Below are 21,405 nucleotides of genomic sequence, written 5' to 3'. Positions count from 1 at the left end.
TTGCATTTGGCTGGGAGCTGGGGGAGCGCTATTTAAAGGCGTGCGCTTCCTGATCTTTCCTGTCGGCAATCAATACTGCCTTTGCACGTTGACATAAGCAGAGAGGCGTTTGGAGAGATTTGACGGTTTCCTACTTGAAGGAGTTTTGTTCATCAGCAAGACTTACCAGGTTTCCATTTCTCTTACTTTTCATACTGCAACATTTACAACAGTTAATGGGGGCTGTACTGGCACGGGGTCTCGCCCTCCAGCTTCGCCATCGGAGGCAGCGGAGGCGGAGAGAGAGATTGGAAAACGTGGCCAGAGGGAGGAGGGCCAACAGGGCTCTGCACAGGAGACCTCACCCTCCCAGGGTAACCCAGGAGCAGTTCTCATACATTCATCTCTCAGAGGAGCAGTGCCTTAGAAGGCTCCGCTTCAGCAAGGAGGTGGTCACAGAGTTCTGCCACCTCCTGCAGCCAGACCACCAGCCTCAGCTCAGGACCAGGACGTCTCTGTCGGTGGCAGTGAAGGTCACAGTCGCTCTCAATTTCTATGCCAACGGCTCCTTCCAAGCTTCAACAGGGGATATTGCAAACAGTTCACAGTTCACTGTCCATTGCTGCATCTGGGAGGTGACAGATGCTCTCTACAGAAGGCGAAGGGAGTACATCTCATTCCGCATGACCCGAGACAAATAGCGTGAACGCGCATGTGGCTTCGCTAGGATAGCGGGCTTCCCCATGGTTGAGGGCGCCGTTGACTGCATGCATGTGGCATTGCGGGCACCTCATGAAAATGCAGAGGTCTTCCGCAACTGCAAAGGCTTCCACTCTCTGAATGTCCAGTTGGTTTGCGACCACAGACAGCGCATCCTCACCGTCAATGCCCACTATCCTAGCAGCAGCCACGATGCTTTCATCCTGCACCAGACTGGTGTCCCAGACCTGTTCTAACCACTGCATCACCCTCGTGGCTGGCTCCTCGGGGGCAAGGATTATCCACTCTGCACCTGGCTGATGACACTGCTCCATAACCCCAACACTCCTGCTGAGCTCGCCTACAATGAGAGCCATAGCGCCATCAAGAACCTGATCGAACAGATTATCGGCGTGCTAAAGCAACGGTTCCAGTGTCTTGACCACACTGGAGGAGCCCTGCAGTACTCCCCCGATCAAGTCTCCCTTTTCATTGTTGTGTGCGGCATGCTGCACAACCTGGCCATTCTGAGGACCCGGCCATTGCCACCAGGGATTGGTGGACCACCTCAGGAGAAGAGGAGGAGGATGAGGCAGAGGAGGAAGAGGGAGAGGAGCAGGAGGAGGAGGCGGAGGATGAGGATGAAGAGGAGGAGGAGCAGTGACAACGTAGGAGGGATCCGGTTAATGTTGCTTCAACAAGGGCCGTTCATGAATGCCTCATAACACAGCGCTTCCGATGAATGAGATAGCAGATGGCATTTGGGCTGAACAACCACATCATTACAGCCATCCCGCAGCCCCTATCACCGGCCAAAGTTCCAATGAGAAACATGAGGAAATTTGTAACATCAAAATAAAAATTTATTATTCTGCACAACTCTCTTATTAAACACAACCAATAACAAACAAACACAATAATCTATGAACAAACAGAACCGGTTTTCGCACACGAAATACTTCTTACTAAATTGAACAATATATTTACAAACAAATCAACTTTGATACACACACTCCCCCATTTGCTATTAACATTTTATTTACTCGCCCTTCCTCAATGATTTCCCTTCCCTTTGCACTTCCCCCCTCCCAACCCTACTGCTCCTCTGTAATGGGGCCCCAGTGGCTGCAGCAAGGCTGGTGGAAGGCTGCTGAATGTCGGATCCAGAGACTGCAGATGGCCTTGCGGGACGCCCTCGACCAGCTCTGGGCCTGGAAGGCCCGGCTGTAGACTGCACCTGTGACGAGTGGCACTGGGTGAACCCAACTGCAGGAAGGCAAACTGAGGCAGAGGTTAGGTTGCAAAAACAAAGATAGACTTTACTAGAAACAAACAAAATAACAACAGCACAGATGCAGGCTAGCAGGCTGGCAAGAGGATCACAAGGCAGTGTGAAACTCAAGACTGAGCACCGGACATAAAACTAAGCACCACTTAAATAGCAGGCATATAACCATGCACAGGTGAGTACGATTAACAAATAAGAGTTCATGGTGTCCTCTGGTGGCGAGGCGAGGCAGAACCTGGGTCATTCCTGACAGCACCAACTCTGCATGGGCGGCAGCAATCTGGGCTGGCTGGGTTACAGGCTGCGGCAAGTGCAATGGCGGAGTGGCAGTGGTGGGAGCAGGAATGCTGTCATCCTGAGAGAGGACAGCACCTCCCTGCTCGACTGACACACTGGCACTCCCACGGGGCAGAACCTCAGCATCCGGAGCAATCTGCTTGAGCACAGATTGCTGGCCTGCTGTGGCACCATCAGATCCCCGGTGGACTGTGGGCGACCCAGTGAGGATGGCATCAGTCAGCGCTTGCATGGCATCAATCTGAGACTGCATCAGAGCCGGCCGATGTTAGTGGCTCAAAATGGTTGATATCGAATTTTCCCCCAATATTTCTAATCTAAACATTATACACTATTCTATCCAAGGCTGGTTGTTTGCAAACTCGCCAAGGCTTCTTCGGCAGCACCTCCCAAACCCATGACCTCTTCCACCTATAAGGACAAGGGCAGTAGACGCATGGGAACACCACCACCTCCAAGTTCCCATCCAAGTCACACACCATCCTGACTTAGAAGTATATCGCCGATTCTTCATCGTCGCTGGGTCAAAATCCTGGAACTCCCTCCCTAACAGCACTGTGGGAGTACCTTCACCACACGGACTGCAGCGGTTCAAGAAGGCGGCTCACCCCCACCTTCTCAAGGGCAATTAGGGATGGGCAATAAATGCCGGCCTCGCCAGCGACGCCCACATCCCATAAGCGAATAAATTAAAAAAAAACACCAGCTGTTGTGTGGTAAACCACTGTTGTTAGTATTGTTGTTCACCACTGTTGTTAGTACTGTTGTTCACTGTTAGTACTGTTGTTCACTCTTGCATATTGTTGTACTTGTCTGTGCATGCCTCAGCTGACTCCGCCCCTGGCTCCACCCTCATGGCTGGGTATAAAGGTCGCTGCTCAGAAGCCTCCGGCCCTTTTGGATACCAGGCAACCACAAGAGGCATGCTCTGTTCTTTGGTAATAAAAGCCTGTTTATTACTTTCTCAATCTCCAGTCTTTTGTAGCAATTGATAGTGCATCATGTTGCTAAGTGAAATCTCTCTCTCGCTCTAATGATACCATCCACATTTTTTCCCATAGCGAATTAACTAAACATGAACACCTTTCGGAAGCTGAATTAACCAAGTTCCAGATGCCAACAAGTACTTTTTGCACAGTTATCGATCTCTGGAACAGATTGCCAGGATGTTCAGGGAGCATGGATTCACGGCAGGTCTTCCAAAGGGAGCTGGATGAGATCCTGTGAATGGAAGACATCATGAGATATAGTTAGGTCGGTGGGTTAGCTCTGACGAGTGATATCAGTTATTGCAGTCTCCTCAGTGGTGGAAAGCTAGTGGGGGGCTCGGGGGGTGGTGGTGGTGGTGGTCATGTCCCCCTGTAGAACCTTGGTGATTCTGAGAGTATGATGTTTTTCAATAACTACACGGATGCTGTAACTTAACAATCAACAGGTGTTTACTGGAGTAGGGTAGTCTCAAGACTGGGGGTACAGAGGCATGCTCAAGGCTTATATACAGGTGTGGCCACTGCCGGTACTGCAGTATACAGGAGCTGTAAAAGTAGTTCTCTCTTAAAGGTACATACACTACAATTCCTCCCCTTTTAGATTAGCAGTACCCATAATATTCAAATAACAATTAACACTGTAACATGCACATTAAACAACAATAGTCCATCTATAGACTCAGTCTTTGGGGCGGCTTCCTGATCCTTTCGGGATAGCACCTTTCCTGAGGTACTTGTTCTTGGTGTGGAGGCGATTCTGGCCCCTTTTCGTCGGTTAGTTCATCAGTTTCCACTGCTACGGGTTCTGAGGTAGATGCTACCGGTATGTCGGGTTCATCCCCAGGTACGCGAGTCATGGGGTTGACTCGTTCCTGTGACGCTAAGATCTGATCGACGTGGCATCTCACAATGTTCTCCCCGACATCCACTGTTTACATTAATGGCCCCTGCCTTGTGCATATCGTTCCAGGTTGCCATTTCTCTGTTCGGTAGTCACGGGCCAAGACTGGTTGTCCTACATTGAAGCTCCTTGTCAGCTTCTCATTGATGTGCTGGAATTGTTTATCCTCAACATTTCTTCGCACATTTGGTCTGAGCAAATCCAGACGAGATCTCAACCTTCGGTTAAAGAACATCATGGCCGGGGTCTGGTTGGTAACTGCATGTGTCGCATTTCTGTAGGCTAATAGGAAATTGTCCACCTTATGCTGTAGTGGAACTTCATCGTCGCACATGGCCTTTATCGCCTTTTTAAAGGTTTGTACGAACCTCTCAGCCAATCCATTTGTGACTGGATGATACGGGGCGGATGTGTAATGCCTTACCCCATTCCTTCTCATAAATTTCCGAAACTCTTCGGACACAAACTGTGGTCCATTATCAGAGCAAATCTGCTCTGGCAAGCCGTTCCTGGCAAATATGGTCCGTAGGACTGCAATCGTTTTCTCTGTAGTGGTTGAGGACATTTTTATCACCTCAGGCCATTTCGAGTGAGCATCCACTGCTGTTAAGAACATTGAGTCCATGAATCGACCAGCAAAATCAATATGCACCCGTTGCCATGGAGAGGAGGGCCACTCCCATGGGTGTAGAGGGGCATGTGGTGGTGCATTTTGGACCTTCTGGCATCCTGAGCAGCTCTTGGTTAGGTCCTCGATTTGTTGATCGATCCCCGGCCACCACACATAAGCCCTAGCAAGGCTTTTCATTTTCACCCCTCCCGGATGACCTTCATGAAGCTCATTTAGCACTCTCTCCCTTAACTTGGGTAGAATCACCACTCTGGATCCACACATCAATGTCCCCTGACATACTGACAGCTGTTCTCTTCTGGATGAGAATGCTGGCAACAGTGAGTCGCCATGTGTTGGCCATCCCCTCACCGTCAAATCATATACCCGAGACAGCGTCGGATCATTGCGGGTCTCCTTCTCTATATCCGCGTTAGTTACTGGCAATCGTTCAATTATTGACGAATAAAATATCTCGATAGGGTCCACTGCTGGTGCTTCCTCCACCGTAGGCAGTGGCAGGCATGATAGCCCATCAGCGTTTCCATGCTGTTTCGTGCCTTTATATATTTCATATTGGTTCGCCCCTAGAAAAAGGGGACCATCTTTGTAACCGTTGTGCAGTCATCACCGGAACGCCCTTCTTTGGATTAAAGATGGAGACAAGTGGTTGGTGGTCAGTCAGCAAGGTGAACTTCTGCCCATGCAGATAGTGGTTGAATTTTTTTACTCCCCATACTAGGCTGAGGGCCTCCCTGTCAATCTGGGCGTAGTTGCGCTCGGCTGAGGTTAGTGACCGAGACACAAAGGCTACTGGCCTCTCCAACCCGTCTGGGAATTTGTGCGACAGCACCGCTCCAATACCATAGGGTGATGCATCACATGCCAAACGAATTGCTGGTGCTGGGTTGAAATGGGCCAACACCTCTTTTGATGTGATCAATTCTTTGCACTTCTGGAAAGCTCATTTACATTCATCATTCCACTTCCATGGTACCCCCGTTTGCAGTAGGGTGTTCAGTGGGTGTAGTACTGTAGACAAATTTGGTAAGAACTTATGGTAGTAGTTCACCAGCCCGAGGAACGACCTCAGTTGTGACACATTTTCCGGTGCTGGAGCCTTGACTACTGCCTCAATCTTTTCAGGGGACTTATGTAACCCCTCTTCATTGATAACGTGGCCACAATACGAGATCTGCTTCTGGAAAAACTCGCACTTGTGGCGATTAGCTCGTAGCCCATATTCCTTTAATCTAGTGAGCACCTTCTCCAAGTTGGCGAGGTGATCACTGTCATTTTCGCCCGTGACCAGGATGTCGTCCAAATAACACTGGGTCCCTGGAATCCCTTGCAGGACTTGATCCATCGCCCTTTGCCAAATAGCCAGAGCTGATGCTACCCCGAACACCAGCCGATTGTATTGGTAGAGACCTTTATGAGTGTTGATCGTGAGGTATTGTTTCGAGGCTTCTTCTACCTCCATTTGCAAGTACGCCTGGGCTAGATCAATTTTGGTGAAACGTTTACCTCCAGATAGCGAGGCAAAAATATCCTCAATTCGTGGAAGCGGATATTGTACTGTGTGAAGGACTGGGTTCACTGTCACCTTAAAATCCCCACAGTTGCGGACCTTCTTTGGTTCCCCAGGCGTATTACTCAACGACCTCTTCATTACAGGAACGATGGGTGCAGCCCACTCGCTCCAGTCTACTTTGGACAGTACTCCTGAACATTCCAACCCTTCCAGCTCTGCTTCAACAGCTGGTCGGATCGCATAAGGCACTGGTCTGGCCTTAAGAAACTTTGGGTTTGCATTTTCCTCTATTTTAATCGTTGCTGTTATGCCTTTTAGTGTTCCGAATCCCTCCTGGAACACTTCTTTTGCGTCAGTTAGCATTTTTGACAGTCGTCCAGGTGTGACGTCGTCATCCTTTTTGGCCTCAACCTTCAGTGCCTGTATGGAATGCCAATCTAATTGTATCTTCCGGATCCATTCACGTCCTAGTAGTGGTGGTCCTCCGTCTGGCAATACATATAGGTCCATTTTAGGTATTTCCTGGCCTTTGTATATCACTTTCACCCTTATTTTTCCTTTGGGGTAGACTTTTTGCCCCGTGTACGTCTTCAAGACAACCTCTGTAGCTTTCAAGGGTATATGTGAAAATAGCCGCTTGTAGTCCCTTTGGTTTATGACTGTTAGGGCTGATCCTGTGTCCAATTCCATTTTCACTTGGACTCTGTCTATCTTGAGTGTAACCCAGATAGCCTGGTGATCCTCCATTTTGGTTACCTTATGTAGTTTCAGACAACCCAGCTCCTTGCTTCCGGAGTCTGTATCACTTTTCTGTTCGTCTGAACTACTGTCCATCACCTTATGTACCTTTTTGTACTTCTCCTGTGGAGATTTCTTGCTGTTGGTTTTCTTCCCAGACCTGCAGACTCTTGCTATGTGTCCTGCTTTTCCACACTGTCTGCACACTTGGTCCTTGAACCAACAATCCTTCTGGTCGTGTGTTGTTCTGCCGCAGCGATAACACTTCCCTGTTCCATATGACATTTCATTGGTGCCATATTCTTGCAGTCTCCGTTGTATCTCTGCAGCACCCCTTGCGGCTGCTTCGTGTGATACTGCCATGCTGAAAGCCTTGTCCAGCGTAAGATCCTTTTCTGATAGAAGCCGTTTCTGGGTTCCTTCACTTTGAAGCCCACATACAAACTTGTCCCTTAACGTATCTGCTAGTCCCACTCCAAACTGGCAGTGTTTCGATAGCTTGCGCAGTTCCGTTAAGTACTCAGCATTACTTTCGTCTTTATGCTGGTTCCTTTTGTGGAACTTAAATCTTTCTGCTATCAGCAGCGGTGTGGGGTTTAAGTGGTCCTGTAGGATTTCTACTATGCTTTCGAAATTCTTATTCACGGGCTTCTTTGGGGTTATTAAGTTTCGCAGTAAGCCATAAGTTTTTGCACCCATGGAATTTAACAGAACCAGTGCTTTCCTAGCATCTGGCACTTCATTCGCCCTGCAGTACACCTCAATACGTTCCACATATGTCGCCCAATCTTCGACTTCATTGTCGAACGTAGAGATACTGCCACTCTTCGGCATCCCTGGGTGTGATTTAACTGTCAAAAATGGCGTCTCCCGCGCTCTCCCTTCTCCGCTGGCACAAAATGGCGTCTCCCGCGCTTTCCTTTCTTCCCGCGCTCGCCCTTCTCCACTGCGGCTTCTAAAAATGGCGTCTCCCGCGCTCTTCCTTCTCCGCGGCTCAATGGCGTCTCCCGCGCTCTCCCTTCTTCTCCCTGCGGACACTGTTCAGCCCTTGAGCCCTGGCTGTGCTCTGCGCGTTTTTTCTGTGCGCCTTTCCCGTTTCCGCCGCTCAGTCCTGAACCCGGCTGCTGCTTTACCCTCTCTCTCTCTGTTTTGTTTTTCCTCGACGCCGCTCGGTTTTCAACCCCCGGCTGCACCCTGTGCGCTTCACCCTCTCTCTTACCCCGTCGACGCTGCTCGGCTTTTTCTCTGCCGTCGGTCGGCTCCTTCTCTGCCGTCGGTCGGCTCCAGCCGCCGCTGTCCGGGAAGGGTCTGCGCTGTACCTGTTGTCAGTCTGTTGCTGATCGTCGTGGCTGGGGAACCAAGCCCGGCTCTCAAAAGCCTCCCCTGCGACGTTCACTCTCTGCCGGACGACTGGGCGGTTGCTCGTGGTCGACGCCCGTGCTTCTGGCCTCGACTTTCTTCCACCGCTCTCCCGGAGCGAATCCTCGAAGGGAAATGCAGAGTTGCAGGTAGATTCGAATCGACACTCGTCGCCACTGTTAGATCCATGATTCTGAGAGTATGATGTTTTCCAATAACTACACGGATGCTGTAACTTAACAATCAACAGGTGTTTACTGGAGTAGGGTAGTCTCAAGACTGGGGGTACAGAGGCATGCTCAAGGCTTATATACAGGTGTGGCCACTGCCAGTACTACAGTATACAGGAGCTGTAAAAGTAGTTCACTCTTAAAGGTACATACACTACAGTTATCAACTCAACCACTGCAGGCAGGGCAGTGCCAGTCCTGGAGATGGTCTGCAGATCTTCCTTTGAAAGAGGTTACATCTCTGTAACTGCCTCACCGGTGAATCTTAGACTAACAGCGGGGACAGCAGTGTAGTGGTTATGTCACTGAACTAGTTATCCAGAGCTCTGGGCTAATCTGAGATAATTAATGAATTCACACCCACCATGACAGTTTGCGACTTTGAATTCAGTTTTCAAAATCTGGAAGTAAAAAGCTGGTACCGGTAAAAGTGACCATGAAGCTGTTGGATTGGTCGTAAAAAAAAACCCAACTGGTTCACTAATGCCCTTTAGTGAAGGAAACCTGCCGTCCTTACCCGGTCTGGCCCACACGTGACCAACGTTCTCTCTAAGGTGCACGGCCACGCACCGATCGGGAGGCCCCGCGCAGGCCGCTCACCAGCCGCTGCCGCTGGAAGAGATACTGCGGCGCAGCGAGTTTAAAGGGACGGCGCACGCAGACCGCAAACCAGAGGGACCACTGCGTGCGACTCCAGCCCCGCACCAACGGGCTTGACACTCAGTTGCCCTCTGGAATGACCTGGCGAGTCACTCAGCCGTATAACGGCAACTAGGATGGGTAATAAAGGCTGGCCTTTCCAGCGATGCCCACATTCAGAGAATGAATGACAAAAAAATCTACGCTTACATTTTCTATCTTTAAGGCAAGTAATAAATTCTGTCAAATTTGATTGTTTTCATCTCCCCATCACAACTACAGGTAGAGTTTCCTCCTCTTAATTAAAATCCCAGATCTTTGCCTGTAGTGGCAGTCAGTGTTACTCCCTCCCCTTCCCTTCACCCCTGTCACTGCCAGAAAGTAAAACTCTTCCTCAACTGTCCAATCGATCAAATGTTGTTGGCTCAGAAAAATGATATGATTGGGCCCTGGTCATGTACTCACTTACTTATGCCAATCAGCAGCCTGCTTTCTGTGCAGTCACTGAGCCCCGCCCCCTCAGCCAGTTTCACAAATCTCAGTTTCGTTTCCCCGAGACTGCAGCACACCGAGTGAGAAGCCAGTCACTAATTCAGCTGTAAGTATTACCAGCTAAGTGGAGCTTTGGGTGGACTGGGTCAGAGATCTGCATCCGAGAAGTCAGTGTCGTTTCTTTAAAATGCCGAAGCGGGGCTGCTGATTGAGAGAGTCGTTTCCTTAAGAGAAAGAAAAGTTTCAGCCAGTGGCTCAGTGGGCGGCACTCTCGCCTCTCAGTCAGAAGGTTCAGAGCCCCACTCCAGACACTTGAGCACATAATCCAGGCTGACAATCCAGTGTAGTACTGAGGGAGCGCCACACTGTCAGAGGAGCCGTCTTTTGGATGAGACGTTAAACCGAGGCCCTGTCTGCTCTCTCAGGTAGACGTAAAAAATCCCTCGGTACTACTACTGACTAGAGCAGGGGAGTTCTCCCCGGTGTCCCGACCAATATTTATCCCTCAATCAACATCACTAATACCGATTATCTGGTCATGATCACATTGCTGTTTGTGGGAGCTTGCTGTGCGCAGATTGGCTGCCGTGTTAAAACAATCACTACACTTCAAAAGTACTTCATTGCCTGTGAAGTGCTTTGGGACATCCTCAGACTGTGAAAGGCATTATAGAAATGCTAATAGCATGGGATAAAACCTGATCTGTCCAGTTCAGTACTTTGTGCTATTTGGGCCCTAATGTTCTTTTAACCGAATATTAAAAGCTAACAATTGCTGCCAAAAGGCACAGTGGCTTTGAAACACCGCAGCTGTATCTGCATGTTCAGGGACTCTGCCTCCAGTGCTGCAAGGCCCTTAATGAGTGGCTGAGACACTGAATGGCTTAGACAGGAAGAGGCTGACATAGGAAGAGTTTGAGACAGCGGGAGTTTGAGACAACGGGAGTCTGGTGCTGGGAGCCTGAGACAGCGGGAGTCTGGGACAGCGGGAGTCTGGGACAGCGGGAGGCTAGTGATGGGAGTCTGGGACAGCGGGAGTCTGGGACAGCGGGAGTCTGAGACAGCGGGAGGCTAGTGATGGGAGTCTGGGACAGCGGGAGTCTGGGACAGCGGGAGTCTGAGACAGCGGGAGGCTAGTGATGGGAGTCTGGGACAGCGGGAGTCTGGGACAGCGGGAGTCTGGGACAGCGGGAGGCTAGTGATGGGAGTCTGGGACAGCGGGAGTCTGGGACAGCGGGAGTCTGAGACAGCGGGAGGTTGATGGTGGGAGTCTGGGACAGCGGGAGTCTGAGACAGCGGGAGTCTGGGACAGCGGGAGTCTGGTGCTGGGAGTCTGGGACAGCGGGAGTCTGAGACAGCGGGAGTCTGGGACAGCGGGAGTCTGGGACAGCGGGAGGTTGATGGTGGGAGCCTGGGACAGCGGGAGTCTGGTGCTGGGAGTCTGAGACAGCAGGAGTCTGGGACAGCGGGAGTCTGGGACAACGGGAGGTTGATGGTGGGAGTCTGGGACAGCGGGAGGTTGATGGTGGGAGTCTGGGACAGCGGGAGGTTGATGGTGGGAGTCTGGGACAGCGGGAGTCTGGGACAGCGGGAGTCTGGGACAGCGGGAGGTTGATGGTGGGAGCCTGACTTTAACCGAACCCTTCCAGCAGAAATGGGGCGGGTTCCGGTCAGATATTGTTGTTTATTTTCTGCTCTAAATCGGACGTCACAAACCGCCCCCCCCCCCAGTTATTATTGGGGTCTCGGAGACTGAGATTGTTCAAATTTAAGACCGTGACAATGTGTAAACTGCAGGTGGCTCAGGCTGTGGCGATCTGAGACAACGGGGGTGGAAATTAGGTTGTTTTGCGCCTCGGGGAGCGCTAACAGGGCGCGAAGCCACAGTGCCCGGGCGTGGCTCACTAACGCCTCCCGCGAAATTCAGCAGGAGGTTAGCGGTAGCCGGTAGCGCCCCGCAGTGCTGCGGCTCTGGCGATGATGTCATCGCCCTGCGCAGCGCCCCGCTCGGGCCCCGGCAACAAACTTGGGTCACGCCCCCTGAGCCACCGCTGGACGATATGTCCGACAGGGTCAGGGTGATGTTTTTATGGCCGTGGCGGCGATAATTAAAGGGCAGCTGCCGGGCGGGCATTATTTTTTGGGCCGCCTGCCAGCGCCTTCCCCCTCTGGCGGCCTCCTCCTCCTGCGGGGTGCCGGCCATGATCGGGCAGCCCGGCGCTCCTCGAGTGTTGGGCTCTTTTCCTGGCACCCCGCTCCCCGATGGTCCAGCAGGGCCCCGGTGCGCGCTGTGCTAGGCCCCCCCCCCTTTAATCAGGGGAGGGAGGCCTGTAATACCGCGGTGCTGCCTGCCGATGCGCATGGTGCTGTTGCACGTAGCACCGCGATATTGAGTGGTAGCGCCCCGGGGAGGAGGGGAACACTTCCAGTAGCCCCGCCTCCTGCTTGGGGCACTACCATTCAATTTACGGCGCGGGGGCGCTAACTTTACCGAGGTGCTAAAAGTAGCGCCCTGGCGAAGATAGCGTCCCAAAGGGGGCGGGACCGGTATTTCCCCCCCCGCCCCAGGAGTCTGAGCTGCTCCAAGGTCACGAACAATGCTGCTTTGATCCTGGCTGCACTGCTGTTTGTTGTACTGGGGCAGAAATCGTGGCTCCTCGCTGATGTAATGGAGGGGACTCTCGGGTGTACTGAGGTTTTATTTTCAGAGGTTGAGGTTTGAATGAGGATTATATGTAACAGCCAACTCAACGATGATGCCCTGGCCTCCATGTTGAGCCCAAACAGTCGGAGTGCGTGTCTCGTTGAATCCAGGCCCGAGGACCCAGTCAGTGACTCTAAATTCTCTGAGCTCTTTGGGGGTGGCCTGGTTGGACGGATGCAGCATCACCATGAGAAGGGGCCTCCTTGTCCATGCCTCCTCCTGTCGTGCCCTGACATTCCTTCCTGATGACCTTCCTGATTCCTTCCTGATCAGCTTAAGGTTCTCTCAAGCTGATTTCCTACTCTTGTGACATAAGTTAGTAATTGGTTGGGATAAAGTGAATGTACTCTGATTGGCAGGATGTGAAAAGTGGTGTTCCCAGGGATCTGTACTGGGGCCTCAGCTTTTCACCGTATTTATCACTGACTTGGATGAGGGAAGAGAGAGCTGTATATCCATGTTTGTAGCTGGCACTGTTCCTGGGACTAGGGACAGGGTCACTGGCAAGGCTTGTGGAAGCTCAGCAGAGCCAGGCCTGGTTAATACCTGGTAGGGGTGACCATCAGGGAAGACCAGGTGTAGAAGGTCACAAAAGGAGCCCTGAGGAGGGGCGGTTGGTGAGAAGGTCACGAAAGGAGCCCCGAGGAGGGGCGGTTGGTGAGAAGGTCACGGAAGGAGCCCCGGGAGAGACGGCTGGTGAACAGGCCCGGGCGTTGGGCTGAAGATAGGAGGAATGGCGGCGCGCACAGACGCAGCAGCTTTGCTTCTCCCAGGATGGTGCTATTTATGTTTAATGTTATTTGTACTGGACTCATGGGAGCTTGCAAGATCACATTTCGTTGTTCATGTACTTGTACAATGACAATAAAGTTGAATTATTATTATTAAGTTAGGAGGGACAGTAAATAGTGTCGATGGGAGCAGCAAGTTACAGAGTAAATGAGTGGGTAAAACTATGGCACGTGGGGAAATGTGAGGTCATTCACTTTGTATTCAAGAAAGACAAATTGGAATATTTTCTTAATGACAAGAGATTGGGGACCGTGGAAGAGCAAAGGGATTTGTGTGTTCAGGTACATCAATCACTAAAAGATGATGCACAGGTACAAATAAGTAAACAAAAAGGTTAATGGATTGTTGGCCTTTATCTCAAGGAGACTGGAATACAAAGGGGATTAATTACATCGAGTTTACAGCACAGAAACCGGCCACCTGCCCAACAGGTCCATGTCGGTGTTTGTGCTCCACATGAGCCTCCTCCCACCCTGCTTCATCTCACCCTATCAGCACAACCTTCTATTCCATCCTCCCTCATGTGTTGACCTAACTTACTTTAATGCATCTTTACTATTCGCCTCAACCACTCCCTGTGGTAGCAAGAGCCACATTCTCACCACTCTCTGGGTAAAGAAGTTTCTCCTGAATTCCCTATTGGATTTATTAGTGACTATCTTATATTGATTGTTCCTAGTTCTGGTCTCCCCCACAAGTGGAAACATCTTCTCTACGTCGACCCTCGAACCCCTTCAGATTTTGAGGATCTCTGTTAGGTCACCCCTCAGTCCTCTTGTTTCTAGAGAAACGAGGCTCAGCCTGTTCAATCTTTCCCGTTAGGTGTAACCTCTCATTCCTGGTATCAATGCACTTATCTCGAGGAAACAAGGACCGGAATTTTCAACTTTGGCGGGTGCATAAAACAGGCGATATCAATGCTGTCAAACACTGACAAATCATCTGTCAAACAAGTGTGGTGCATGTGCCTTTAAAAAAACCGGCAGATGAAGCGTCATCAACTGGCGTCATCTGACACCGGCTTTCCCTTAATTGGCCGGCGAACCCACAGGGCGGGCTTAACGAGGCCAATCAGGGTAAAATAGCGTCTGTTTGTCAGACATCGCTGGGGGTGGGACTAGAACCCAGAAGACAGCAGTCCCGCCCCAAATCGTCTCGGTAAGTAAAATCCAGCCCAGAATCTTAAAATTAGAGCTGTGATTTTCAGGAGCAAAATCAGGAAGCACTTCTACACACAAAGGGTAGTGGAAATCTGGAACTCCCTCCCCCAGAAAGCTGTGGATGCTGGGGGGACAATTGAAAATTTCAAAACTGAGATCGAAAGATTTTTATCAGACAAGGGTATCAAGGGATATGGAGTTTAGGCAGGTAAATGGACTTGGAAGCACAGATCAACCATCACATAACTGAATGGCAGAACAGACTCGAGGGGCTGAGTGGCCTTTGCCTGTTCCTATGTTGTACTCTGCCCAATCCAGCGTAACAGCCTCCTGTAAACTGGTTTCAATAGTCATAGTATTCATGAGAGCAATAGATTTTGTGCTTTAGTTTTTGGGGCTCTCTGCAGATCCCTGTGGAGTTGCTATCACTACACGGTAGACGGCAGCTTGAGAAGTTCCTCGTGCATTACTGCAGGGATGTTGGATCTGCACTTCTCCAAATTCTCCAACTTACTGGAAAACCCTGAGCCTGCCAGTAACAGGCCGCTGCCTCGCACTGTAACCGGATATCTGCATTAGCATGTTGACAAGCCAATCACAGGCCACCAAGTGGCTTAGGTATAATCTTTATATATATATGTTAGTCTTGACAGGTTACTTCTCGTTTCAGGTTATGGCGACAAGATCAGAGGCAAGAGTCGAGGAGTATTTTCAATGCTTGATTTGCAACCAGCCTGTCACTAGGCCCAAGCTTCTCATGTGTCTCCATAGCTTCTGTGAAGATTGCTTACACCATGAATGTAATGAGAAAGGTGTCACATGTCCCATTTGTGAGATGGTGACCAAGGGAGGCCTCACTTCCCTGCAGGACAACACACTTGTGGCAAACTTGCAGAGTAAAGTAAACAAGCAACAGCAAATCCTAGCGAGCGTGGAGCTGCGCTGTGCCTCATGTGAGGAAAGCACTTCTCCAGAGTTCATGTGCCTCGAGTGTGACAAGCTCCTGTGCACAAAGTGCCTCCAAATACATCAGGTGCTAATGACGGATCATAAGAAGCACGTTCAGACCTTGGGGACGTTGAGGAAGTTGGATTCTGATGAGTTCTTGAAGATTCTTAGAAGACCAAAGCCCCTTTTCTGCAGTACTCATGATGAACAGCAACTCAGGTAATGTTGGCTCCTGAAGGATGGCCTTACTGTTTCCTTTGAATGTTTTTTATTTTTATTTTCTCTCCATTTTGGTCTCACTGCACTTGTAGCTTGTCAACCCTGAGAGACAGGACCCCCAGGAACACTGCGGAGCTGAACAGAAAGTAGCTGTGCCCACACATGGAGTGAGAGGAAGAGTCGACCTTAGGCCAGTCTCGTACCAGCCAAATGGACCCTCACTCGGGGAGTGCGGACGGTACACGGTCAGTCTGACCCTCACTCGGGGAGTGCGGACAGTACACGGTCAGTCTGACCCTCGCTCGGGGAGTGCGGATGGTACACGGTCAGTCTGACACTCGGGGAGTGTGGACAGTACACGGTCAGTCTGACCCTCACTCGGGGAGTGTGGACGGTACACGGTCAGTCTGACCCTCACTCGGGGAGTGTGGACAGTACACGGTCAGTCTGACCCTCACTCGGGGAGTGTGGACGGTACACGGTCAGTCTGACCCTCGGGGAGTGTGGACAGTACACGGTCAGTCTGACCCTCGCTCGGGGAGTGTGGACGGTACACGGTCAGTCTGACCCTCACTCGGGGAGTGTGGACGGTACACGGTCAGTCTGACCCTCGCTTGGGGAGTGTGGTCGGTACACGGTCAGTCTGACCCTCACTCGGGGAGTGCGGACGGTACACGGTCAGTCTGACCCTCACTCGGGGAGTGCGGACAGTACACGGTCAGTCTGACCCTCGGGGAGTGCGGACAGTACACGGTCAGTCTGACCCTCGGGGAGTGTGGACGGTACACGGTCAGTCTGACCCTCACTCGGGGAGTGTGGACAGTACACGGTCAGTCTGACCCTCACTCGGGGAGTGTGGACGGTACACGGTCAGTCTGACCCTCGGGGAGTGTGGACAGTACACGGTCAGTCTGACCCTCGCTCGGGGAGTGTGGACGGTACACGGTCAGTCTGACCCTCACTCGGGGAGTGTGGACGGTACACGGTCAGTCTGACCCTCACTCGGGGAGTGCGGACGGTACACGGTCAGTCTGACCCTCACTCGGGGAGTGTGGACGGTACACGGTCAGTCTGACCCTCACTCGGGGAGTGCGGACGGTACACGGTCAGTCTGACCCTCACTCGGGGAGTGCGGACGGTACACGGTCAGTCTGACCCTCACTCGGGGAGTGTGGACGGTACACGGTCAGTCTGACCATCACTCGGGGAGTGCGGACGGTACACGGTCAGTCTGACCCTCGCTCGGGGAGTGTGGACGGTACACGGTCAGTCTGACCCTCACTCGGGGAGTGTGGACGGTACACGGTCAGTCTGACCCTCACTCGGGGAGTGCGGACAGTACACGGTCAGTCTGACCCTCGGGGAGTGCGGACGGTACACGGTCAGTCTGACCCTCGCTCGGGGAGTGCGGACGGTACACGGTCAGTCTGACCCTCACTCGGGGAGTGTGGACGGTACACGGTCAGTCTGACCCTCACTCGGGGAGTGCGGACGGTACACGGTCAGTCTGACCCTCGCTCGGGGAGTGCGGACGGTACACGGTCAGTCTGACCCTCACTCGGGGAGTGTGGACGGTACACGGTCAGTCTGACCCTCACTCGGGGAGTGTGGACAGTACACGGTCAATCTGACCCTCGGGGAGTGCGGACGGTACACGGTCAATCTGACCCTCGGGGAGTGCGGACAGTACACGGTCAGTCTGACCCTCACTCGGGGAGTGTGGACGGTACACGGTCAGTCTGACCCTCACTCGGGGAGTGCGGACGGTACACGGTCAGTCTGACCCTCGGGGAGTGTGGACGGTACACGGTCAGTCTGACCCTCGGGGAGTGTGGACGGTACACGGTCAGTCTGACCCTCGGGGAGTGTGGACGGTACACGGTCAGTCTGACCCTCCCTCGGGGAGTGTGGACGGTACACGGTCAGTCTGACCCTCGGGGAGTGCGGACGGTACACGGTCAGTCTGACCCTCGGGGAGTGTGGACGGTACACGGTCAGTCTGACCCTCACTCGGGGAGTGCGGACGGTACACGGTCAGTCTGACCCTCACTCGGGGAGTGCGGACGGTACACAGTCAGTCTGACCCTCACTCGGGGAGTGCAGATGGTACACGGTCAGTCTGACCCTCGGGGAGTGCGGACGGTACACGGTCAGTCTGACCCTCGGGGAGTGCGGACGGTACACGGTCAGTCTGACCCTCCCTCGGGGAGTGCGGACGGTACACGGTCAGTCTGACCCTCGGGGAGTGCGGACGGTACACGGTCAGTCTGACCCTCGGGGAGTGTGGACAGTACACGGTCAGTCTGACCCTCCCTCGGGGAGTGCGGACGGTACACGGTCAGTCTGACCCTCACTCGGGGAGTGCGGACGGTACACGGTCAGTCTGACCCTCGCTCGGGGAGTGTGGACGGTACACGGTCAGTCTGACCCTCACTCGGGGAGTGCGGACGGTACACGGTCAGTCTGACCCTCACTCGGGGAGTGCGGACGGTACACGGTCAGTCTGACCCTCACTCGGGGAGTGTGGACGGTACACGGTCAGTCTGACCCTCGGGGAGTGTGGACGGTACACGGTCAGTCTGACCCTCACTCGGGGAGTGCGGACGGTACACGGTCAGTCTGACCCTCGCTTGGGGAGTGTGGACGGTACACGGTCAGTCTGACCCTCACTCGGGGAGTGCGGACAGTACACGGTCAGTCTGACCCTCGCTCGGGGAGTGCGGACAGTACACGGTCAGTCTGACCCTCGGGGAGTGCGGACGGTACACGGTGAGTCTGACCCTCGGGGAGTGCGGACGGTACACGGTGAGTCTGACCCTCGGGGAGTGCGGACGGTACACGGTCAGTCTGACCCTCCCTCGGGGAGTGCGGACGGTACACGGTGAGTCTGACCCTCGGGGAGTGCGGACGGTACACGGTCAGTCTGACCCTCGGGGAGTGTGGACTATAAACGGTCAGTCCCACCCTCACTCGGGGAGTGCGGACGGTACACGGTCAGTCTGACCCTCGGGGAGTGCGGACGGTACACGGTCAGTCTGACCCTCACTCGGGGAGTGCGGACGGTACACGGTCAGTCTGACCCTCACTCGGGGAGTGTGGACGGTACACGGTCAGTCTGACCCTCACTCGGGGAGTGCGGACGGTACACGGTCAGTCTGACCCTCGCTCGGGGAGTGTGGACGGTACACGGTCAGTCTGACCATCACTTGGGGAGTGTGGACGGTACACGGTCAGTCTGACCCTCACTTGGGGAGTGCGGACGGTACACGGTCAGTCTGACCATCACTCGGGGAGTGTGGACGGTACACGGTCAGTCTGACCATCACTCGGGGAGTGTGGACGGTACACGGTCAGTCTGACCCTCACTTGGGGAGTGCGGACGGTACACGGTCAGTCTGACCATCACTCGGGGAGTGTGGACGGTACACGGTCAGTCTGACCCTCACTTGGGGAGTGTGGACGGTACACGGTCAGTCTGACCCTCACACGGGGAGTGTGGACGGTACACGGTCAGTCTGACCATCACTCGGGGAGTGTGGACGGTACACGGTCAGTCTGACCCTCACTTGGGGAGTGTGGACGGTACACGGTCAGTCTGACCATCACTCGGGGAGTGTGGACGGTACACGGTCAGTCTGACCATCACTCGGGGAGTGTGGACGGTACACGGTCAGTCTGACCATCACTCGGGGAGTGTGGACGGTACACGGTCAGTCTGACCCTCACTCGGGGAGTACGGATGTTAAATGGTCCGCCTGCTCCTAGCTAAGGGAACGTGTATGGCAGAGGGTGTACCAGCCTGTCACTGCGGGACCGTGTGTGATGTGGGGGGCACACCAAAGCTAGGGGGAGTGCTGGGCACAAAACTCAGATTATAACTTCTGTTTGGATGCAATTGTCTGAAAGAAGGTCTAATTCTGCTTTCTGTTTAGTCTGTATTGCAGCACCTGCTCAGTGTGGTTGTGTGTCCTGTGTTTGGTGCTGGAACATAAGGACCATAGCTGCAGTGGCATCAGGAAGCAGATTGCCACACAGAAGAATGAGCTACGAGATATGCTGGGTGCAGTAGAAAAGAACGAGGAAAAGTTTGTCAAAACACAGGGGGAGCTGGAGTTGTTCGTAGACAAGCTGAATAGTGACAAATACAAGATGGAAGAACTCATCAAAGCGAGAGTTGCTGCTGCCATAGAGAAGGTTAAGGAGGAGGAGAACAGGCTCCTTAATGAGCTGAAAGAGCTTCACGCAACCAACACACAGAAGCTGCAGGAAAGGTTGACGAGAACAGAGAATGTGCTGAAGAGAATGGCAGTCAGCAAAGGCCTGGTGTCCCAGTTGCTTCGCTACGCCACAGAGCAGGAGGTCCTGGAGCTGCAAGGAATGATCAAATCGGCGCTCAGCCGCCTCCAGGAAGAGAAGCCGATGGACATACGCATGGAGAACACGGTGATCGATTTTCAGGAGTGTTGGGTATATCCAAAGAAAATGCTGGGCAATTTGATCATCACGAAATGTGAGTAATGCGCAGGTCTCCACTTGTGCACCGCGCCCTCCTGTTTCCTTTGAATGGCGACGAGTTAAAAGTAATAATTGCAGTGGCTGAGCACACTGCTCCACAGCACTGAGTCACTTGGTGCTGCACCGTGGGACTGTGGCTTTGAGTCTCCACACCCACATCATCGCCAGGGTCAGTCAGTAAGAACACACCAGGCCACACGTCCTTTACACCCTCCCACAGTAATGACTGCGCCCTGTACACCTCCCGGCAAATTACCCGAGCTCACTCCCCGTCACCCCCAGTAAATTACCCGAGCTCACTCCCCGTCACCCCCAGTAAATTACCCGAGCTCACTCCCCGTCACCCCCAGTAAATTACCCGAGCTCACTCCCCGTCACCCCCAGTAAATTACCCGAGCTCACTCCCCGTCACCCCCAGTAAATTACCCGAGCTCACTCCCCGTCACCCCCAGTAAATTACCCCAGCTCACTCCCCGTCACCCCCAGTAAATTACCCGAGCTCACTCCCCGTCACCCCCAGTAAATTACCAGAGCTCACTCCCCGTCACCCCCAGTAAATTACCCGAGCTCACTCCCCGTCACCCCCAGTAAATTACCCGAGCTCACTCCCCGTCACCCCCAGTAAATTACCCGAGCTCACTCCCCGTCACCCCCAGTAAATTACCCGAGCTCACTCCCCGTCACCCCCAGTAAATTACCCGAGCTCACTCCCCGTCACCCCCAGTAAATTACCCGAGCTCACTCCCCGTCACCCCCAGTAAATTACCCGAGCTCACTCCCCGTCACCCCCAGTAAATTACCCGAGCTCACTCCCCGTCACCCACAGTAAATTACCCGAGCTCACTCCCCGTCACCCACAGTAAATTACCCGAGCTCACTCCCCGTCACCCCCAGTAAATTACCTGAGCTCACTCCCCGTCACCCCCAGTAAATGACCCGAGCTCACTCCCCGTCACCCCCAGTAAATTACCCGAGCTCACTCCCCGGCACCCTCAGTAAATTACCCGAGCTCACTCCCCGTCACCCCCAGTAAATTACCCGAGCTCACTCCCCGTCACCCCCAGTAAATTACCTGAGCTCACTCCCCCTCACCCCCAGTAAATTACCCGAGCTCACTCCCCCGTCACCCCCAGTAAATTACCCGAGCTCACTCCCCGTCACCCCCAGTAAATTACCCGAGCTCACTCCCCGTCACCCCCAGTAAATTACCCGAGCTCACTCCCCGTCACCCCCAGTAAATTACCCGAGCTCACTCCCCGTCACCCCCAGTAAATTACCCGAGCTCACTCCCCGTCACCCCCAGTAAATTACC

General features: G+C 53.1%; 1 protein-coding gene across 2 annotated transcripts in view; it reads left to right on the top strand.

The window, feature by feature from the left end:
- Window positions 1-9,742: 9,742 nt before the first annotated feature.
- Window positions 9,743-21,405, top strand: part of LOC147104915 (protein PML-like) — a 33,476-nt gene continuing 21,813 nt past the window's right edge. The window contains exons 1-3 of one of the 2 annotated variants that reach the window (XM_085962052.1): window positions 9,743-9,861; window positions 15,082-15,578; window positions 19,511-20,088. In XM_085962052.1, coding sequence (XP_085818178.1) covers window positions 15,085-15,578; window positions 19,511-20,088 — 1,072 coding nt within the window. In that variant the 5' untranslated portion in view covers window positions 9,743-9,861; window positions 15,082-15,084. The remainder of the gene's footprint in view (window positions 9,862-15,081; window positions 15,579-19,510; window positions 20,089-21,405) is intronic. The other variant, XM_085962051.1, reaches the window with a different exon arrangement.

The sequence above is a fragment of the Somniosus microcephalus genome, chromosome 19, assembly GCF_052327205.1.
Source record: "Somniosus microcephalus isolate GS21.2 chromosome 19, FLI_Smic_1.0, whole genome shotgun sequence".
Taxonomy (NCBI): domain Eukaryota; kingdom Metazoa; phylum Chordata; class Chondrichthyes; order Squaliformes; family Somniosidae; genus Somniosus; species Somniosus microcephalus.
The sequence above is the reverse complement of the archived record's forward strand: the minus strand, read 5'-3'. Positions and strand labels throughout refer to the sequence as shown.